This window comes from Crotalus tigris, unplaced genomic scaffold (assembly GCF_016545835.1).
Source record: "Crotalus tigris isolate CLP2741 ecotype Arizona unplaced genomic scaffold, ASM1654583v1 scf7180000018202.2534663867:1097284, whole genome shotgun sequence".
In the NCBI taxonomy this organism is placed as follows: Eukaryota; Metazoa; Chordata; class Lepidosauria; order Squamata; family Viperidae; genus Crotalus; species Crotalus tigris.
Window position 1 is genome coordinate 221,465 of NW_024096880.1, and position 22,942 is coordinate 244,406.

General features: G+C 39.3%; 1 protein-coding gene across 4 annotated transcripts in view; it reads left to right on the forward strand.

The window, feature by feature from the left end:
* LOC120310476 (protein SSUH2 homolog) overlaps nucleotides 1–13,412 on the forward strand; it is a 39,124-nt gene extending 25,712 nt beyond the window's left edge. For all 4 annotated transcript variants that reach the window (XM_039348908.1, XM_039348910.1, XM_039348909.1 and 1 more), the window contains 4 exons: nucleotides 6,170–6,262; nucleotides 7,651–7,756; nucleotides 8,930–9,037; nucleotides 12,285–13,412. In XM_039348908.1, the coding sequence (XP_039204842.1) occupies nucleotides 6,170–6,262; nucleotides 7,651–7,756; nucleotides 8,930–9,037; nucleotides 12,285–12,425 (448 nt within the window). In that variant the 3' untranslated portion in view covers nucleotides 12,426–13,412. The remainder of the gene's footprint in view (nucleotides 1–6,169; nucleotides 6,263–7,650; nucleotides 7,757–8,929; nucleotides 9,038–12,284) is intronic.
* The last annotated feature ends 9,530 nt before the right edge of the window (nucleotides 13,413–22,942 follow it).

Sequence of the window (22,942 nt, forward strand, 5' to 3'; positions counted from 1 at the left end):
TGTTTCCAATCAATAAGATCTTGAGCTTTCTTTTACCAACTGGGCCCGCAATACTTGCTGATGTTGTCGATCCATCTTGTTTGAGGTCTCTTTTGTGGATGTAAAACAAGATTAGATTAGAATAAAAGAGTTGGAAGGGACCTTGTAGGTCATCTAGTCCAAGCCCCTTCCCCTCCACCTAAGCAGGATACCCTACACCATTTCTGACAGTTGGCAGTCCAGTCTCTTTTTGAAAGCTTCCAGTGATGAAGCTCCTGCAATATCTGAAGGCAAACTGTTTCATTGGTTGATTGTTGCTACATACTGACTACTATTGCTATGTGAGGCAACATATAACTTCATTTTGTGTAGCTGCCTCATCCCCAATCACTGAAGCAGCACTTTATCTTGGTGGCTCCAGTTGAAAGCCCTGAAGTGGGCCACATCACCTGGCTGCTTTGCTTCAGCAGAGCTGTCTTCTCTGCATGTGCAGACATTTGGTATATATTGTCTAGAACAGGGGTAGGCAACCATGGCTCTTTTATGACTGTGGACTTCAACTCCCAGAATTCCTGAGTCAGCATGGCTGGTTCAGGAATTCTGGGTATTGAAGTCCACAAGTCATAAAAGAGCCAAGGTTGCCTACCCCTGGTCTAGAAGGAGAGGTTGCATTGCTCTGTGGAACTGTATTGGAGAGGCCTCATTCAAAGCAACAAGTCCTTATGAGTCTTTGCATGGACCTCCTGAGTAGGCATGCATGCAAAACAGGTTATTTGTCTGTCACATCATTATGTGGACAAGCAGCTTCCTGGTTTCAAATCTCACTCTTAATTTGAACTTACTAAGACTGCCTAATAGACTTTAGATGCAAAATAAGAAGAAGCATAATTTTGAATTTCCTTGGAGAAATGAGAACACGTTTTAGGGAAATAGCATACAATAGAAATGCTAATGTTATTTTTATTGAAAGAACCGGAATACTGTGCTAATTGAAATGAATTTTGAAAAGTTTGAAAAGCAGCCCTCATTTTGATATGCAGCTGTCTGAGAAACCAGAAAGGGAAAAATAAGTCTATTTTGTTCTGCTCTGCATTTCAAAGAAATATTTGGTGACTTTCCAGATCAGCGTGAAAATTGAATATATCTCAAGTGAATCAAGAAGATATCCTTGCTTGAATTGTGTGTCTTTTCCAGTTACAGTATGTTTGGGCCTTATAAACAAGCATGGAAGCCATCATGTGAGCTATGATGAGCAGTCCCTCTTGTTCTTTAAAGTTGCCCTGGGGTTATCGATGCAGAGCTGGTCTTCATGAGTATAATGCAATTTTCTACAGCCAGAAGTCCTTGCATGTAGATTTGTCCAGTATGAAGGCTTATGGGTTTTTTGGGATCCTTAAAATAAGGGTGTTTTTAGTCTCCCTCCCTCCCCCCAGTGACACAGGGAGAGAGAAGGACAGCATCTGGACCAGAATTTATGGAATATATAAAGACGAAAAATAAATGACATTCTGGAACCTTATGTCATCGGTATATTTATAGTATTTGCTATATAGGATTCCAAAGTAGAACAAAACGGATGAAAAAATATATGTATGCAACATATAGGGAGATTTATTTATTTATTAAGTTTATACGCCATTCCTCTTGCTACCCTTAGCGACTCTGGGCAGCTTACCATGCAATAAAAATAAAAATAGAAATATTAATATATATTTGCAGATGCCGGCAAAACCCATTTAAGTCATCATTGTTTACTGGCTCCTTAGCCCTGATGATGTTTGGAGTTTCCAAACGAAAGCTTGGCAGCTTTTAGTAAAGTATATTTTTATATTTATACTCTCCTGGTGTTCGTATTTTATTTGTACCATATATATATATATATATATATATATATATATATATATATATATATATATATATATATATATATATATATGAACAATTAAAATTACAAGAATTTGCATGGAGCAAGGGTGGTGCTTTCTCTGTCATCTCCATCCTAAAACTTTCCAAATGGGTCCCCATGCCAACTGGCAGGGCCAAGTCTTAAGGCCTTTGGAAACCAGATGCATGCAATTAGACCAGAGGTCCGCAACCCCCGTCCATGGATGGGCACCGGGCCGCACCATGCCAGAAACTGGGCCGGGCAAACAAGTGAAGCCCCATCCATAGGATGCAGGCAGCACACAAAACCACGCCCCCTCTGGTCCGCGAAAAAACCTCTCCCCCCAGAACCGGTCCCTGGTGCCTAAAACGTTGGGGGCCTCTGGATTAAACTATACCTCCAGTGGTAAGAGGGGTGGCATGACAGAAAAGACACCTCTTTTAGATCCCCCAACTGAAATTCCTTGGTTGACAAGGTTCACAGCAGGCCTTTTCTGCTGGAATGTGTTGGGTGGGCCAGTCCCATTGGAAAAGACGTTTCTTCAGATAACCTGGCCCCATACCATAAAGGACTTTAAAGGCGATAACCAACATTTTGACTTGGACCTAGAAGCAAATTTGCAAGCAATGCAGCTTGAGTACCGTATATGCCGGCGTATTAGGCGACCCGGCGTATAAGACGACCCCCGAGTTCGACGCCGGGTCGCAAGACGATCGACGCCGAGTCGCATATAAGATGACTTTCTAGGCATGCGACTTGGCGTCGATCATCTTATACGCCGGAAATGACGTCATTTCCGGCGTATAAGATGACTTTCTAGGCATGCGACTCGGTGTTGATCATCTTATATGCCGGAAATAAACGTAGTTTATAACGTTATTTCCGACGTATAAGATGACTGTCGGGCCGTGGTGAAGCTGTCCGATCGACTTACCTGCGGCAGCGTGGCATCCGGTCTCCGGAACGGCGTCCGGCCGGCCCGACATGCAGCTGGGTGACGCGCATGCGCAAGAGCCGCTCCGACGCCCAGCTGGTCCTGCTGGAGCCGCACATGCGCAAACGGTGCCCCGAACAGCACAGCGCATGCGCAGATGGCAAAAACAACGAAATCTGCGCGATCCTCGTACGTGGACACTAGGAGGAGGCGGTCCTCACTAATAGAAACCATTAGGCTGCGGAAGCGTCGGGAAGCCGTCGAAGCGTCGGGAAGCGTCGGGAGGCGGCAGCTGAAGGTCTGGATAATCGGATGGATGGCCATATAGGGGGTGTTGGGCGGTCCGGAAGAGGGTGGTGGGCATGGGTGGTAGTGTGGGTGTGGGCTAGGCGGGGTTTTAGTAACTTGTATAAAAGAGGCTGTGGATCCAAGGATTGTCAGTGCTGACTTTATTCCGTTTGTTACTCTACAATAAACTGGATGTTCTCCGTTCCTGACGAGGTGGTTTCTTTCGACTCTGTTGAGTGTGTGTCAAAGACGGGGTAACAATGACTTTCTAGGCATGCGACTCGGTGTCGATCATCTTATACGCCGGAAATGACGTCATTTCCGGCGTATAAGATGATCGACACCGAGTCTCATGCCTAGAACGTCATCTTATACGCCGGAAATAATAAATAAATAAATAAACGTTATGACTCGGCGTATAAGACGACCCCCGAGTTCGGAGGCTGTTTCATCGCTCTCAAAAGTCGTCTTATACGCCGGAATATACGGTAACAATGTTGCTATCTTAGGCATCTCCAGAACTGTCTGCATCATTGTATTCTGAACCAGTTGTAGCTTCTGAATACTCTTAAAGGGTAGCCCCATGTAGAGCGCATTGCAGTTGTCCAGATAAGAGATGATCAGGGTATGAGTGTCTTAAATGCAGGGTCTCACGATCCAGGAAATGGCGCAACTGGCGTACTGCATGAAGTTACACAGAGGTCCTCCTAGCCATGACTGCCATCTGCTCCTCAAGCAGGAGTTGTGAGTCTAGAATAAACATGCCAAACCCGTGACATCACGTGACGTCACGCAACATATCAGGATTGTTTTGCCATTGCTGGCAATGGGGTGGGCATGGCTTCCGCGTGACGCGTCCAGCCCGTGGGCCAGCAGTTTGACATCCCTGGTCTAGAAGAAACCCCAGATTGCACACCGGATCTGTCTGAGGTAGTGTAACCTCATGCAGAACTAAAGATGATAAACCTCTGGATCCCAATACATGAAAGAAAGATACATAAAAGAAAGGAAACACCAGCCTTTATCAGAGACCTCTTAAATTTTTCTGTGTGTGTGTGTGTGTGTGTGTGTGTGTGTGTAAGAAAAAGGCTTTTTATATGTAGCGCATTAGATTATTAACAAAAACCAATGTGTGCTGTAGTGTCTGTGATGTACTTAGTATCCATTCATCTCCAGGTTTCTTTTAAATTAGTAAAATTACATGAAATAGCCTGCCTAATGTTGCATAATTTCTTAGTTCTCTTATGAAACTCATGAGATTTCGGCCAAAGTTTAAACTGTTTTCAATTTGATTTAATTTTTCCCATTATTACTGTTTGATACTATGATGGTATGCAGTATCGCCCGTCTCCCAAAGTCTGCTAATCTCTGAGTTTGCCAGTTGGTAACAGTGATCACAGTTAGAAATTCCTGTCTGCTAGCTAAAAGTTTTACTCTAATAGCTACCAGATCCAGCAGATGGCGCCATTACCCAGCAGAAAAGCTGAACAAAAAGCGAGCTGAATTTATTTAGTTCTTGAATTCCCATAGTTCTACCTATAAAAGAAGAAATTGCTATTATTTTTAATGTCTAGCAATTTGAAAAAAGAAGTAAGAAGGAACTTAAAATAAATAAATAAATAAACAAAATGATACTTTAGACATTTAAAAGTAATAAAATAAAAATCCTGTTTATTTTTCCTGTATTTTGGAGACAGTAAGTAAACTGTCTTATTTTGTATTATCTTATTACATGCAATTTTTTTCCCTTGTCTATCATTCACTTGTGAAACCCAGAGACTTCTAGGCTTCTTGATTCGTAAATAAAATTGTATATCAACTCATTTTATTCCATGTAGCTGCTGGGATTAATTGCAATAAGTTTGTTGCTAGAATAGATGAAGAAATTATTATATTATTATATCATCATCATTATTGTTATTGTTGTTGTTATTATATTTTTGATCCATGTCAAAATGGAATTCTCAGGGTACTTTACAAAAGTTATAAAATTTGAAATACAATAAATAATATTAAATAGTACAGGAAATGCATAATACAAATCACCATCCTATAGTAATGTTGGCAGGTGCTTAACAAAATTGGTTCAGTGCTGAAAATGTACTTTGAAGAGAAAAAAATAGTCAGGAAACTTCAAGTACAAAGACTTATTTCTCTTTTCAAGGATTCAGGGCATTGACCAGGAAATTGATGTAAGGTCACTAAAGCGGTATGATGGTTTAGTTGTCAGGCTGCAATTAAGAGATCCTGGTTGAAATTTGCACTCACAGCTCTCTGGATAACTTTGAGCTAAAGGTAATCCTTGACTTACAACAGTTCATTTAGTGAGTGCTCAGAGTTACAATGGCACTGAAAAAAGTGACTTACGACTGTTTTTTACGCTTATGGCCTTTGCAGCATCCCCATGGTCACATGATCAAAATTCAGACACTTGGTAACTGACTTGTATTTATGACGGTTGCAGAGTCCCAGGGTCATGTGATCACCTTTTGAGACCTGATAAACTGCTTTCGCCATAGCTACTAAGAAAATTTATTCAACTTTTGGGATGGTGTCATTTGTTGAGTCGTTTTGACCTTATTCTATGAAGAAAATTAATTGTAGGTGATCTGAGAGAACAGTATCCCGAGGAAAATATGGTGAAATTGAACAGGCATATTCTTTTCCTGCTTATTTGTGATGCATTTTTTGGGGGGGGGGGAATTTAAATACAAAACAATTTGTGTTCCTCACAAGAATTCTGTACAGGGGTCTTCCTGCCTCTTTAAAAGCAATCTTTTTGATTCAGTGGCTCCTCTTAGAATCTAGAAATTAGGAAAAAATATATCTGAAATTGGCAGGGAAAGATGGAAAGAGAAATTAACTTCCTCTAGTGGCCTTGTTAAATAAATTACTATAGAAGAGGATGAGATGAAACTACACTAAAAGAAATAAACTAAAGTTTCTGTAAGTGGGTTTTAAGCCAAGGTGTTAAGAACTTCAAAGATTTGTTCTTGTTAGATTTCTCCATCCTTAACTGCTGCATGGATCATGATGTTATTTCCATTCTCTGAAAATGTCTTCTTGTCTCATTTCCTTTATAGGTGCAATGCCTGTTCTGGCTTGGGGACAACTGCTTGTTTAGACTGTGGAGGAACGGGACAGTTGCTGACATACATTGAGCTGCAAGTCGAATGGCAAGTTCTGCCAGCCTATAGACTGAAGAACATTTTCATTCCAGCTTTTTGTTTCTCACAGTGGCCCAAAGATTCCTCTGGGAGTTTCCATGTAGGAGACAGAGGCTGTTCTCCATGTCCCTCTTCCTTGCCTAAACTGGTGTTTGGATCCACACTGTTCCGAGCCCTGAAGTAACATGGAGGCATCAAGTCTGATAGTCTTTGATAGACCTGTCCTGAAAGAACTTTTTGATCCACTTTCAGAGACATCCAATTTGCAAACCATATTTATGCAGTCTCATTGGTTTATTTATATTTTACCAAGAGAAGAAAAAAAGAGAAATACATAGGAATTACAGGTTATAGATACAATTTAGAAATGTTTCTACAGCAAAATGAAGTAAAATTAAAAGAAGGGAAAAACCATTCCATTGGAAGAAACATTTCACTTTTATTTTTATATGTCTACTAGGATTAAAAAAAATAAAGATTGTTTCACAACAGTTGTAGGTTTTACCACTTTCAAAACTGTTATATTACATTAAACCAGTGCTTTTTTTGTAAAAAAAAAAAAAAAAAAAAAAGGTGCCGGAACTCACACACATCATATAACCCGCCTTGCCTACCCTATAAGGTTCCATCCAAAAAAGGTGCTGGAACTCCGTTCTGGGCATTGTATGACAAAAAAAAAAGCCCTGCATTAAACTATTACTAAAATAAAAAACAATAGGTTAATTGTGAGCTAGCTTAGACTTTGATATCTATGTATCATACGTAATCGTAGTACAGGTTAAAACTTTTACTCTAAGAAGACCCAAGTTTTGAATGTGACAGCAAGCTATGTGTATTGTATTCCATGAACAATGTGACAGCAAGCTATGTGTATTGTACTCCATGAACATTATCTAAGTTAGATTAAAACATAAGGCCTGTTTTTCATGTATGAAGTTATTTGGGCTGTTGATGAATATTCCCATAATTTAAGCTGTCATTCCTCTAAGGAAGAATTTTAATGTGACCATTTGGAATTTTCTGGAGCCTGTACAAATGCTTGGTGGAAGATCTCCGTTTCAAAAATAGTTTTAAATAGTTAAATCTTGAAAATTGGGCTTGCAATCTTTTGTCACTTAACTTGGCAGTATAAGACTAGATTATGGCATTGGCCTGTATTTCAGAGCCACCATTAACCATCATTTAAAAGCAATGTTGGTTTTTCACTTTATTTTATCTCTTTTTGACATAATACCAAATAATCATGTGCCTGCCTCATTGTTGATATACATTAGAGGCTTCGGCAAGCAATTGACCATTATTCTTCCTGATACAGAGTTTTTCTGAATCTGTTTTGCTGTGAAAATAGGGCATTCCCCAGAGGTATTCTTTGTAAATGGTGTTGTTTGCCTTCACAGGAAAAATAATGTGTTTGAATATGTGGTGGATGAAAGAACTGGGTTTCCTACTGAACTCTTCAAAGCAGTTAAAGGGAAGAAGCTATTTGTGGATGAGCAATATATGGTAATGAAATACTTTCGGTAGAAGCGCAGGGCTTACCTTGTGGCAGGACTGAAAAAAGCAATTTGAATGCATGTATTTATGCACTTATGCATGCGTGAATGTATGCATGTGGATGTTGCACAAACACTCAGGGCAACTTTTAACAATTACAAATGGCACAATATAAATACAAGTAGTCCTCATTTATGACTGGTTGCTTAGAAACTGTTCAAAGTTATACGGACCCCTCCGAAAAAGTACTTATGACCCGTTTCCAAAATTCTGATGGCAAAAGTTCCTCACCCCCCATTACGTGACCGCATTTTAGGAAGTCAGCAACTGGCCCATTTACAACTGTTTGCAGTGTCCCGCAGTTATGTAACCATGATTTATAATTTATAATATTTTTGCTAAAAATTGGCATTTAGTTAAGCTTTTTTTTTTTTTCAAAAATGCTGCAGAGCGAACAATATGTTCACTTAACAAGTGCAGCATTTGCTTAATGATGGCTGAAAAAAAGGATCATAAAACTGGGTCAGTTATGTGAGGTTGAGCTTATAGGATCACCTGGCCCAGTACCTGGATCAAGAACCAAGTCTTTGAGGCTTTCTTAAAGGCTGGCAGAATCAAGAAATCAGAGAGGAACTCTTTCTTAGAGCAGGGACAGCAAAAGAGAAGAGTGCCTGCTGGATACCATCAGATGATACTGTTTAATTGATAGGATCTGGATCATGCCAGTCCTGTTGGATCTTGTATGATAGGCTGAAATCATTGTAGTCCCTCAAATATTCAAATACTCAGCTCTGGGCTATGTAGGATATTATGGATGACCACCAGCACCTTGAATTGCACCTGGAAATGTACTGGCAACCAGTGAAGTTCACACATTTGTGGTGTTTCATGGATGTATTGAGACACACATACATCTACTTGCACTGCTGTTTTCAGGACTAGCCTTAGCTTTCAAGTAGTCTTCAAGGGCAGCCTTGTAGTCTAAAGTTTTGAAATAAAAGACTGGACTGTAAATGTTTGTTGTACTTGCCTGGCTATAGTCCAGAAATTGTTTCAGAGCTGTATCTAGCTCTTATTTTCATCATTCAGTTAAGTTTCTGTTAGTGTAGGGCAATAACATTACCCATCCCTTCTTTCTATTGTTCTAGAGTTTTGTATCTCCTAAAAATGTTGTTTTCCTAGGTTTGTCCAGTGATAAGCTTCCCTATCGGTGCCATTAACCAAGCTTCCCGAAATGCTATTGAACAACATCAAGCTCAATTTGGATCCACGGCACGGATACTGAGACAGGTGAGAGCATTAGAGATTGGCAAAATGCTTTTTGTAAAGGTGGTGATCCACCACAGTACTATGGATTAACTGATTTATATTCCTTTCTGATAGAGAATATAAAGGAAAGGAAAATACCATGTTTTCCCGAAAATAAGACCGGGTCTTATTTTTTTTTGCCTCCAAAAGAGGCACCATGTCTTATTTTCAGGGTAGGCCTTACCTCACCTTCGGCACCAACAGACCCACCCAGCCGGTCCACTTCTTCTGGGGCCAAAGTTCTGTGGCTGCTTTTGGGCCTGCATTTTGTAGTCGGGCCTTTCCAGAACTCCTAAACAGCCGAGTACTGAGCTATGGATTCAATCCATAGCTCAGTTCTTGGCTGCACAGGCCTTCCAGAAAGCCCTGTGACTGAGAAATGCAGGCCTGGCTTCAGAAGAGGCCTCAGAAGAAGAAGTGGGCTGGAAAGGAGAGGCCTGGCTGATAAGTGGGTGCGGGACGGCTGGGGCAGATCCCCACCCCCGCCCTAGCTTGAGTTTTAGGTGTGTGCCTCGCCCCAAAACTAAGGCTTATTTTTGGGATCGGGCTTATATTAGGCCCACCCCCCAAAAAAAATCAAGCTAGGGTTTGTTGTTGGTGTAGGCCTTTTGAGAAAACACGGTAGGCCAGTGGTGGCGAACCTGTGGCATGCGTGCCATAGGCAGCACTCAGAGGCCTCTCTGGGGGCATGCTTGCCAAGCCTCGGAGATGGCAACCATCCCTCTTCAACCAGCCGCCCACTAACTCGCTGAGGTCCTACATGGCTGGATGCATCCCAGCACCCATGCACTCGCTGGCCTCTGTGTGCAGGGGCTGATGGTGTCAGGCAGCAGCCGCCCCGGCCCCTGCCTCACCTTGCCCTGTGACAATGGTACCCCTGCCCTGCCTCGCCTTGCCTCGCCTGACCCTGCAGGACGAGCCTCCTATCTACCGCTCCACCTGCCAGAGACCCCCTGGATCTCCCCCAACCCTGCCCGGCCCCCACAGGCATCCCTCCCCACAAGTAACATTGAGGTGATTATGCCCACCTTGGCCACATCCACCCAATCTGCCATGACCACAGCCATGCCCATCCAGTGGGCCACGGCCACCTGGCACCCGGCAATAAATAAGTGGGTTTTGGGTTGCAGTTTGGGCACTTGGTTTCTAAAAGGTTTGCCATCACTGCGGTAGGCGATGGTGGTAAATATCTGTAGCTCAGCTGTAGGATGAGGGTGGAGGTTCATTCTCTGAGCTTATGGGTGTCACGTTCGGAAACCAACCACAAGCTCAGAGAACGAACCTCCACACTCAAAGAATGGAGTATCTCTGGGCATGGACCTATTCCTTCTTACAGAAGGTCATAATAGAATTATTCCATGTGTGTTGTTAATTTGTTCTTCTGTGTCTCTGAGCAAATTGTGGCTGAAATTGTGGCTGATGTAAGGGTATACCTGTACCCCAAATATGTGGTTCTCAGGTCTCCAGTAAAAGCTGCATGCAAGTTAAAACTTAAGGAAATAGAATTTAAAAATTACTAACCATATTAAATGAATGTATTAAAGTAAAATTAATTATTTAAATTATATAATTTAAATTTATCTGGCTGCCTTTTAAAATGCAGCTTCTGGCCTATTATCCAAAGAGCTGATATAGCCTCAATTGGCTGTTGGTTTGATCTCCGAGCTTGGGGATTTGGCTGCAAACGTTTCGTCTTCATTCGGGAGGACATCTTCAGTGTGCTTTGAATTGTGCTCATCTGCCAGTGCTCTGACAGACAAGCACAATTCAAAGCGCACTGCAGATGTCTCCCCCGAATGGAGACAAAATGTTTGCAGCCAAATCGCCAAACTCAGAGATCAAATCAACAGCCCAACTACCAATCTGCGCTACTAATATTCAAACACATCTCAATAGCCTCAACTCCCCAAAACTTAAGACCTATATTATTAGGGAGTCTTCTGGTTCCTACAACCTATTCTTGTTTTCCAGTGTCTTTTTGTATTTCATGTCAGATTCATATCAATTAGGGATGGAAAACAGCTCTAGGACTGTGAAGCTTTTGCATATTCTTTTTAAGGATAAATCAGATATGATTGTGAGCAGAGGAGCTGGACTGGGTGAAGGGCTAAAGTATTTGTCACCTTGTCATTTCTACCATTTGAAAAAATGGTGACAATACTCAACGGGTACAAGAAGCAGAGAGGTTTTGACCTACATTGCAACCTTAATATATTGTCCAAAATGCTTATTTACTGGAATTATAAGTCTAGGATCAATATTTCTACTGCAAGTGAGCCATATATTCCTAGATTGCACTACCAGATTCTTGGTCTTTGCTTTTATTAATGTCTCTGTCAAAAGGAAGATTCAGTGCCAAGACGGCCATCCCTTTTAATATACCTTGGTACTGTTTCCCATGTAGTCACATCTCAATTTACTTAAAAACATGATTAAAAACTAACCCATATATCTTAACAATGTACAACACATTCATTATGTTTGAGTGGGAAAAAAAGCAAAATGAAATCTAGAGTATTCATAACATACATGCAGAAAAGGCTTAAATTACAAGAAAAGGTCTTTATAGATACTGCCTTAACCTGACACCTCCCTCCAAAAAAGGAGAGATATAAGTCAAATCAGTGGATGGATGGATGGAGGGGAATATGTATTCCAGTTATATACAGTCTTAGACATTGAAATTATAAACAAACAAGTGTTCAAAGAAGCCATAAAGATTAAGAAAACAAGTAAATTATAGGAGCAGGCCATTGTTGGTTTGGTTACTTTATACTTGGGTGTCATTATCTATGCATGCGCTTCTATTCTAAAGTGTCAGGCTCATGGTAGGTGGGGCATCTCCTTTCATTTTACGCCCACAACCTTCCATAGAGTACAGGATGAATGACTGACCCAGGGTAATGCAAGAAACAATTATATGGGAATTTGAGCCTCTCTTACCTATGGACCCTCTTCAGCTTGCTTTAAAAAAATTCTCTGAGCCGCTGAGGATCAATGTAGTGTAAAAGTTCCTTTCCTAATGGTCACCTGAAAAAAGTAAAAAGGGGATGCTCAGAGTGAGAACAAAGGTTGGGAAGGGAAAGAGACCCCCCCCCCAAGGGAAAATCACCAGCTACAATTGTGAAAATTGATCATCCCTAAATAATAGTTGGGAAACTATATCCATCTGTTTCTCAAAGAGTTGGCTGTTTTAAATATGACAATTATACCTTTTGTCTTTTTGCAGAGGCAAACCATTGAGCTGGTATTTCTCACCAAAGTGGAATATGAATGGCATGGGAAACCCTATTCCTATTATGTCTATGGGAATGAGCACAAGGTGTATGCAGAGGATTATCCTAAAAAGTGTGGCTGTACTATTGTATGATAAATGGACTTTCCGACCATTGACAGAGAAACCCTGATTATTCCTGCATTATGTCTACTCTTCTGCTTTCCCCCTGCAGTTCTTTCTTTTTTCAATTCGTATATCTCAGTTAGATGAAGTATAAACAATTGTGTTAACCTTTAACCTAGGGATCTCTAGAATTGAAACACTTGCATAATTTTTGTACCATTAAATGTTCATTGTTCTCGATTGTTAAAAATACTTGTGTTGGTGTATTAGTTATAACAAGTGTTAAAAGTTTAAGTCAAAGATACCAGAGATTCCATTCCTTTCCTGTCTCTGGTTTTCCTTATTGTCTTCTCTCATACTGAATTAATTCATTATATTCTGATCCTTTAATGCAGGGGTAGTCAACCTTGGCTCTTAGCTGGCTCAGGAATTCTGGGAGTTGAAGTCCACGAGTCATAAAAGAACCAAGGTTGACCACTCCTGCTTTAATGGAATGTTTTGTTTCATTTGCTTTGTGCACTTTGCGGATGCTATTGCCCAATTCCAAATATTACTTTGGATTTTTTTTATCAATAACTTTTAGTTGCACTCTCTTTTTTAAACATATTATTTCAATATAAATCAGGAAATGGACTATCTAAAGTGACAGAAACTTACATCTAAGATTTTGTAGAGGCTAAAACTTTTCAATTATTTTGTTCATGGATAATTGTTATAGACTGTATATAAATAATATTAATTCACTTTACTCTCACTTCAATGATTATAGGCAGAAAAGACCATATCCTAATAACTATGCATTATAATCTTTCTGGCCTGAAATTGAACTAATAAAATGCAGTGATTCTAAACATATTGCAGTAAAAAAAAAAGAACACTCTGATATGCTGGTATGAGGTTTAAAATTTTCTTGTATAATTTCATAAAGATTTTATAAAGCTATATCTTTTTTTTTTCAAATGATGGATAGAATGGCTCTATTCTATAAAGTATTGTAATAAAATGGATTATAGAAAAGACAGAAAAGAAAATACGGTTTCAGTGGAATAAAATAGAAATGGATAGTGACAGAAATAGCAATCAAAGGGGAAATATTGAGGGATTTGATTCTGTGATCCATTGTTATTCCACATACTTTTAAATTGTGGATGCCCCGGTTCCTTCCTCTTCTAAAGATTTCTTTGGAGGAAGCTAATTGGGATTCGCTCCAGTCCCATTGAACTTTCTGTTAGTTAAAAGTACAAGAAGAGAAGATCTTATTGTGAGAAGAAAGCAGATTGGGTCAGTACTCAAGAACCTTTTCCCATTCTTTCAAACTGCATCCTGAATTCCAATGGTGAATGAATCTGAATCTAGCATGCATCTACCTGCCTGCAGGTTTGCTTCCAGTGCATCTGTTAGACGTAAGCACTGCTTCTATTGGTTGGGATGTTGCAGTTAGGCTTAGAAACAAATCTCACACTAGTTGTGTTTTCTTGTGAGAGGATTTCTTGGGGGTGCCCCCTGGATGGCAAGCCTAAAATTTATTTATTTATTTATTTATTTATGAGACTTATATACCGCTTTAAGTGCAAGCACTCTGTAAGCAGTGTACACCAGTAAGCAATGTATATATATATTTACATTGCCCCCAACAATCTGGGTCCTCATTTTACCTACCCCGGAAGGATGGAAGGCTGAGTCAACCTTGACCCGGGGAGATTTGAACCGCTGACCTGCTGAACACAGTCAGCTAAAGTGGCCTGCAGTACTACACTCTAACTGCTGCACCACCTTGGCTCTTTCAGGTCTCCAGGTGTACGGTGGAATTTTCCATTATGGGTCCTTGGTGATCTCTGAACTTGGTTGTTTTCTTGGATGTTTCATTATCCGGCTAGTTGGGTAATGAAACATCTGCAAGCAAATAGCTACCGTAAGCTCAGAGAGCACCAAGGATCCCATAGTTCAACCCTGAGCTACATATATTCTCTTCTATTAATTTCCCATTGATTATACTTGGAGATAAATTTCTTTGAAAAGACTGCTACAGTTAGGATGAAAAGGTAAGAGGCGTCTTAACTATTTGTCGGTGATGTGCTAACATTACAATTTTTCTTGAAGTAGAAAGATAAAAATTAGTGGAGTCATAGGTGTCTGTCTTAAAATAGCAATAGACATGCCCTACGTTTCTAAAAAGCTAGACTTATTGCTTCTGAAGAGAGCATCAAAGCCAGCACTTGTCATTTCTCTGCTTAGTAGCTCCTGAATTAATAAAATTTAAACAGCCAGTTGTCTTCCTATGACCTTGCTTTATTATTGTTGGTGGCATTGCAAACCTCTTGTCCTATTTTATAAATAGGCATATTTTAATTTATTTTAAGATTACTTACCTTAATAATGTTGACACTAGAGCTTTATTCTCACACTGAAATCCTACAGGACCGCGCAGCTTCTTCCAGAAGCAAGGAAACAATCTGTTCTTGGCAAATGAAAGAAAATTGTCAAGGAGCATTATTTTTAATATAACAGTTGGATAGGGCCCTCTCAAAATTATCTAGAGATGATTAAGTCCTTCAATTTTGTCTATTGTAGAGGTTAACTTAATTATCAGGCTCTTTAAGTGCTCTAGTTATAAATAGATCAGATGGTTTATTTTATTTTTTTTTATTGAAAATTTTTTAAAATTTTACAAAATAAGAAAAAACAACCCACCCCAACCCTCCCACTCCCTCCCTCAACTTTCCCAGAGCTGAGTATAGGCTTAATTAAATTTTCATAAATTCTTAAAAAAGAAAAAATATAAACCATAAATAAGTCTAAATACGTTACTTAAGCTACTAATAGAATAATTAACAATAATATATATATATAAAAAAGACATAAGTATTAAGGAGAAAAAAAAGAAAAAAAGAATACTTAAAAAGAAGAAGAGTAAAGAGAAAGGAAGAAGAAAAGAAGTATAAGAAAGTAAAATAATAAAACATATATATTTTAAAAAAAATTAAAAAAAAAATACAATCTATAAGATATTAAAATTCATATATAAATTATTGATAAACCAAGTAATATTTTTATATCCAACTTATATTGTATAAAATCTATCCATTTTTCCCAAACCACAAAAAACTTCTCTTGCGATTGATCCTTTAAAAAAGCCGAAATCTTTGCCATTTCCGCCAAATAGGGTACTTTAAAAAACCACTCTTGCAAAGTAGGCAAAGATTCCTTCTTCCAATATTGCCCTACTAACAATGTTTATTTTTAATATATTGCCTTGATTCTGACTTTGTCACTGATTTTTGATGTGACATTCCAACGTATTATTCTAGTAGTTTCCTCACAACTAATACTAGTGCTTAAATTCTAACTAAAGGCAGTTGAATCACTTGATCCTGTTCAGATACTTTGAAAGATACATTACAGTATGAAGTTAACAGCCCAGTAATTAAGTGGTCAACCTTCAAAGGATGTCTCACCATATTTCAAGTAGGGTATACAGACTATGGTCCAGCTTGATCTGTGGTCATTTTAGAGACAGCAATAATAAAAAAAAGGTCCACAAAAGCAAATCAGGACATATGTATTAAAAAGATTTGGGTCCAGGTAGACCACACTGCGCAATAGCAGGGCATTTCAGGAATACCTATTTTTTTCAAAACTTAGGTGACAATTTCCTGCCATCTTATTCTAAGTTCCAAGTGAAATGCAGCCCACTGGAAAAGGCTGCAGAGGTATTGGACATGGGGACAATTTGTGGAATCCATTTATTTGGATTTACAAAGAAAATTAATGGACAATCTCTTCCTCCATGTCTATGCTTTAAAATTAGGCTGATGAAATGTCTTCCTATGTCTTCTGTTTCTTCTGCCTGCTTCCTAGGCCTGAGAGAGAATCACTGGCTCAAGTCACCTAGCTAAATTTGCATCTAAGGCGGCACAAGAACTCACAGTCGCCCAGTTTCTGGCCTGATGCCTTAACTGCTATATATATAGCTTCCAAGAATGCCCCAAAGCCAAAAAAGTCTGTTTTGGAAATGATACTGTTGGAGGGGGAATAGATGGGGGAGACTTCCTGAACTATGATTCCCACCATATCCATCATTTTACCATTATGGCTGGGTTTGTGGAAGATAAGGTTCAGTCACATCTAGACCTAATGGTAGAGGGGTGGGGACTTAGATATATGAAATTATCAAAAGTTGATAGGTTTTATTCTACGAGTCCTCAGCTCCCCGATTGTCATTGCCGGTCATTGTACCCTTGCATATTCCCAGCAGAAAACATTGCAGTCTCATTATGCTCATTTTTGCAAAACTTTTCAGCCTTAGGACTTTTCCTGTCTTGACAGTTCGCAAGAGGGCACCCTGAATTTGTTCATCTTAAATTTTTGTAGAAATAATATATCAGTGGAAAGTCTTATTTCGCATCTTAGAAGTCCTTTATCTGCAAAAATCATGAAATAATAAAACAATGACTTGCACTAGACAGTTTTAAATACAAGTTGCTATGAACATTTGCAGTCCTGTTTCTTTGGGCTAGTTATATAGCTGAAATGATGAATTCCCTGATCTGTGACCTCAGCCTGATTACGGTCAGCACATCCTACTGGGGCCAAAGGAGCCATTTTTTGAGTAAAAAAATGAAGTGAAGCCCATGTGTCTGGATATAGCTGCAGGCCCAAATTTCTCCCTATAATATGGGAATACAGTAATGAGTTCAGTTCAGTTCCTTATTAGGAACAGCAGCAGGACAGATGCTGTGCAATATAACAAATAACAAAACAAAACACTTTGCACAACTAGAGAGAGAACAAAAAGCCTAAAAATAAATACCAAGTCAATGGACATTCATAATTTACGATGCCATGCCATAATTCAATATTACAACTGCCAGCTAAGATAATCAAAGAGATTGTCAAATGAAAGCAAATTCTGCAAGTCAGAAAAAAACTAATGGTTAGGAAATTCATCTGATCACATAGGAAAAGATTTAATAAGTGGTCATTTCCCTAGAGAGAGGCTGTCAGTCACAGTGGGTGATTTGCTGTGTAAATAAAAATATAAATTTCTATGTAAATGGGCCAGTCGCTCACTCTCATTCCAACCTACCTCACAGGGTTCTTGTGGGGAAAACTATTGCCTTGAAACTCAGGCACCCCAATTGTGGTAAGGAGCTGATAAGGGTGAGACCTGTAATGTGTCCTCTTAGGAACACACATAACTGTCTGTGCCACCACATTTTACACAGCTGAGGTTTCTGGATTCTTAGCATTCTATAAACCCACAGTTAGTTTATAGTTCAGTGTGTTATGCAAATCCTCAATTTGTTTACAGTAATTCAGTAAATCATGGGTTAGCATACAATAAAATTATAGTCTTGCTCTTGCTAAGTAATTTTGCTGGTAGAAAATGTTTCCTGTGTGCAGTTATCTGAGTAATTGTTTGCTAACCCATCATTCAACATGCAAGCAATCAATTGTATAATATACTAAGCAGGGCCTGTGAAAAATGTTACAAGTTTATGTCATGGATCATATTGGAACGGAACAAAGACAGTTAATTTGCAGTTAAACCAGAATGTTTATTGATCTTTTTAAGCTATAGCATAAGCCTCTAACACTAAGGTGACTAACTTTTTTACAATGAAAAGGACACAAATAAATTGAAGAAAAAAAATTGTAAATAAAAGAAACATTTTATTCATTGCAACAATAATACAGAATACAGTATAATATGATAAATGCATAATAAAAACATTTGTAACAATAAAATTTTATATTGTAATTATGCTTACATGTCTATTAATTATTATTTAAATGAGTACTGCGCGGGATGGGCGGTGGAGGCAGGTGTTGCGGGCCAGGTGCTCCAGGATGGCCACTTAGGCATGCAAGGCGAGGTGGCGGCTGTGCAGGTCCAGCAATGGGTAGACCACCAGCTGGCCCGGCCCATGGAAGGTCAACCGCCCGCCATGCCCCTGCCTGCAGCCACCCCGCCAGCACCGCTGCCCTGTGTAGAGTGGGGCCCGCAGCTCCTAAAGCACCAGCTGCACCGGCTCCGGCCCCAGGAGGTAGCCCGCTGCCAACACACCCCGCCTGCAGCTGCCCTGCCAGCACCACCGCCCACGCTGCGCAGCTCCGTGTAGAGCAGGCCCTGTGGCTCCCACAGCACGGGGGCAGCCGGCCGCCCCCGCTCCTCACACCCCTGCCCGCAGCAGCCCTGCCGCCCCTGCCTCTTGTGCCCACAGCCATTATTGCCCTAGCAGGGCCGAAGATCAAGAGAAACTTACCATGGTGTTGCTGCTCCAGTCTCCTCCAGGTATCTTTGGGACTAACTAGGTAGGAGATGGTATAGTTGGGTAGCAGGGAGGGGTGCAAAGTTCCTGCCAATTTGCCTTCGCTGCAGACAACTTGCATGTGCAAAGTTTGCTGGCTGGGTGTTTTGGCGTGCTCAGCAGCAATTCCTATTGGCTTTTGAAAGCCAATAACAGGAGTAGCACAGCTCATGCAAAAGTTGAAAAAAAAACATCAAAAAAAGGTGCTGGAATCCCGTTCTGAGTGTTCTATGAAGGGAAAAAAGCCCTGCAGATTAGTCTTCAAATATTGAAAAGGAGGACATGTAGGAGGACACTTTTCGAGGGAGGACAGAACTTACAAAAGGAGGACTGTCCTCCCTAAAGGAGGACAGTTGGTCACCTTACTAACACATACATAATACAATAGCTGCTTTGCTTAAAGGTATCAAATGTACAAAATCATCCTTTTGTAATTTCATTAAGGATGACCAGCTCGAAGCTACCATGAAGTGGGCTGAATTCAGGATGGCTTTTGTTCACAACCAGGAATTTAGTAAACTTTGAACAGTGAAGGAGGCAACTCAGTCTTTCATCTTTTGGGCATGGGAGTGGGGCATGGGAAAGGTCACAAGAAGCAATTTAGTGACAAAGTGATAAAATCATAATGATATTTTCCAGCCCATCCCTTTGTGTTTGGGGGTTTCCAGGTGTGAGTAGGAATCAAAATGTTCCCATTTTATCATTATTCTTGTTAAAAATTTACATGAAATGCTAGATTGTGTTGCCAAATTTTAGGTTAAGGGGATTTTATGGATAGACATGAGAGTCTTGTGTTTCCTAGAGGACAGATTGTTTTTTGGCTTCTTGAAGAACAATAGTTTTAAGTTAGAAGTCGAACTAGGTAAGATCATCAGTGCTAGTGCTGATGAAAGCAACCAAGCTCAGAGAGCACCAAGGACCCCTTGTTTCAACCCTGACCCACAGATATTTTCCTTTAGAAGTCAAATTCCAATTGAATATTAGGAAACCCGAGGGCAGTCAAACAGCAGGCATAACAATGAGCTATCCTTCACTGAATGTGTTCAAGCAAAAGATGGGCAACCAATGGTTTACACTGAATCTCTGCACAAAGAGGGGGTGAAACATGATGCCTAAATAATCCAATTCACCTTTACAACTCTGCAATCCCGTGAAGTCATTATATGCTGTACAGTCTAGGTAAGCATCCTCCTTGTTAATTGCTTAAATGACTTTATTCTCCTATAGACATTTGTGAAATCAAACTAGTGTCTTTAGGAGAAACAAAAAACAAAAAATTTCACATATAGTGTATGAATGAACAGGTACTGGATTCCCCCCAAACCAGGGTTTACTTCAAAAGATTTATCTTCATTTGAAAAAAAAAAATCTTGGTTTATTAGAAACAACAGAAAGCAGCACTATGAATAAATGACTGAATTGATATAATCTGGAATTAATGTAGTATGAAATCACTTATTAATGATTTATCCAATATTCTTTAAATAATTAAAAGCCTGTTTAAGAATGCCTAGGCTATTACAAATTTCAGCATTATACAGAAGTAAAGCAGAAAGCTCTGCTTCTAAAGAGCTTCTGAAAACTTCAGTCCTCTGGAATGCTGGGGCATTTGCTGTAACCCAGCTAAGTTTACTTGTGCACATTCTTCTATTCTTTGCATATTTACTTAAACAAATCTCATAGGACAAAGCTGGTGCTAGAAAAAGGCTGTTTCATTGTAAGCAAACAAACAGAATAGTAAACCAGGAAACATATTATACTGCAAGACTGAACACATCTATGGAGATATGTGAGACTTTACTTAAGCACATAGCATTGCCATTGGTCATGGCACCTAGGAATTTTTGTGAATTATAATTCAATGCATCTAGGAAACACCAGTCTGGAGAAGAATGGTGTTTCAGCAAAGTCATCCCTAAATATGAATAAATTCCATTAAACATGAGGATAACTGAGTTTTGAATAGCTACGATCAGTATCACTTGATTGATATGTGAACCTCATTAAATATGTCCTTGCTTAAAAGCATATCTACTGTAAGTGTGTGCTTGGGTTGTAGCTTGGCTTGACATACATTGAGGTGTTTTGATGACAAGAGCAGTAAGTAGTTATCACAACAAATCAGCATCTGGACAGCACATCTTTTTATCAATATCCAAACTTTAGCATTCTCAAAGCTTTGGCTGCAAATTCTTTAGGATTTCATCAGCCCCAAATCACCCTAGCATTCCAGGTTTCAGGGACACTATAGCCACATCAAGATGGCACATTGTATGAATGAACCATGGATTTAAGAACAATCTGCCCATGGGCTCCCTTTTTATCAAACTCTTCATATTCGTTCATCTCTTATATAGCAATAAGAAATGGTCTTGATTCAATTTGAATGGTAAATTCCAAAATCAAAGACAGATATAGTAAGTTTACAAGATTTGATGGATATCTTCAAAAATTTTACTACAAAATGTGTCATCTTTTAAGGCCACGCTAGTCGGGAGGGAAAGAAAGACAGAACGAGTTTCTAAATTGTTCAACAAGGAGGCAAATTGTGCCGAACCAATGCAGCAAGTATCCTATCCAAATGTTAAAATTAAAATTTTCAAAACATGTTTAAGAAGGAAAATCTTGCTTTTTTGTTTGGGATGCGAGGTTTAATGTCACTGAATGTCAATGGACTGAAAAGTATTCATTGAGTTACCCTTGTAAGCTAACATGTTTTGCTGCCTGTTATCATTATATTTTCTGGGATACCAAAAGCTTGGGATGGCTAGTTAGTAGATTGGGCCCTTCTTGAGAAGAGTTTTCTAATTCCTAGTTTGGGTGGATTGTGAAGCTGGACATGGAATATGGAAAATGTGTTGACTCTTTTAGGCAGGAATTGGAAGGTTGATCCTTGATAGTCCTTATGTCCAATGCGGCTTTGGATTTTCTGGGGAATTGGCAGGTGATTGCAAACTTGGATTCTCCTGGAAATGACTTTTTTATCATCATTACCCAAATTGGATTGTTTCAGTATTTTAGCTTGCTGACAATATCTTATTCTAGTTGCAGGGACAGTTAGAACCAGGGTGATGCTGTGGGACACAAGGAGGTAGAAAATTAGATAGTTCACAGAAAAGAAGGCTGTGGCAGAGACAGAATAGCATTCATAACATCTTACATGCTTGTAAGTGATGGCCTGAAAATCATTCATTCTTTGTTGAGAAATGTCAACCTGCAGCTCCAATCATTCAGAAAGTCAAAGTAAGGTTAATCCCAAAATATGTGTTGAGCTCAGTTTCAGAGTGCTAAAATGAGCTTCCAACTGGATTGGCAGGGCCAAGACAGAATATTTCCCAACTTGTAGCAAATGAGAAAGAAGGAAAATTCACTTTTTTCATTGCTTCTTCTTTTGCTACTACAGATTCCTTTTGGGATGGAATTGTAATTTCTCATTATAACATGACTGACAACTTAAAATCTGCTTTTCTATTCCATGGTACAGAAAATGTCTCCAGAGGCAAGTATAATATATAATCACTACTATTTTTGAGCTAAATAAATAAAACACGTGTTGAGGGCTGTATCACTGATAACAATTGTATTGTTTTATATTACAGTCTATTTCTTATATGCCAGTCTATTCTTTTATTTTTTTGCTATTATACTGCTTAACTGTCCAACAACCACAGTTAGTGTGAGAGTGTTAACAGCAATAAGGTAATAAAACAACAAGTAATAAGAATCTTGTTTGGAAAAAAGAATTAGTTATTATGCACAGGAAAGACCATAATTCAGGTTTTCAGCTCAGCCTCTTAGAGGAGAATATTTTATAAATGTAGCAATTACATTGTGAAAAGGTTTGGCTTGTTATTTACTCCTTGCAAGTCAGCTGATGCAGTATCTGGAAAAATGAAGTTGGGTGGAAACTTTAAAATCTGAGATGATAGATAAGAAAAAAAATACAGTCTACCTTCCATTTGTTCTCAAAACAGAGAAATACAGATGTTACATTATGTCACAAATCCACTAAGGAGCAAAAAAGAACAGATTAATCAATAGATGTGGACACAAACATGAGCAACTGTAGTGACAATGTGGAAAACCATTGTTATTTTGAGGAGTCTGATGGCGTATTTGTTTTTCATATTAAGAAAAGTCTAGAAGTTTTGAATCCATTCTGAACCAACCTTCTTTTGTTTACTGAATATGCTTGAGCCTAAAATCCTTTTATTCAATGGCGTGTTCATTGTTTCT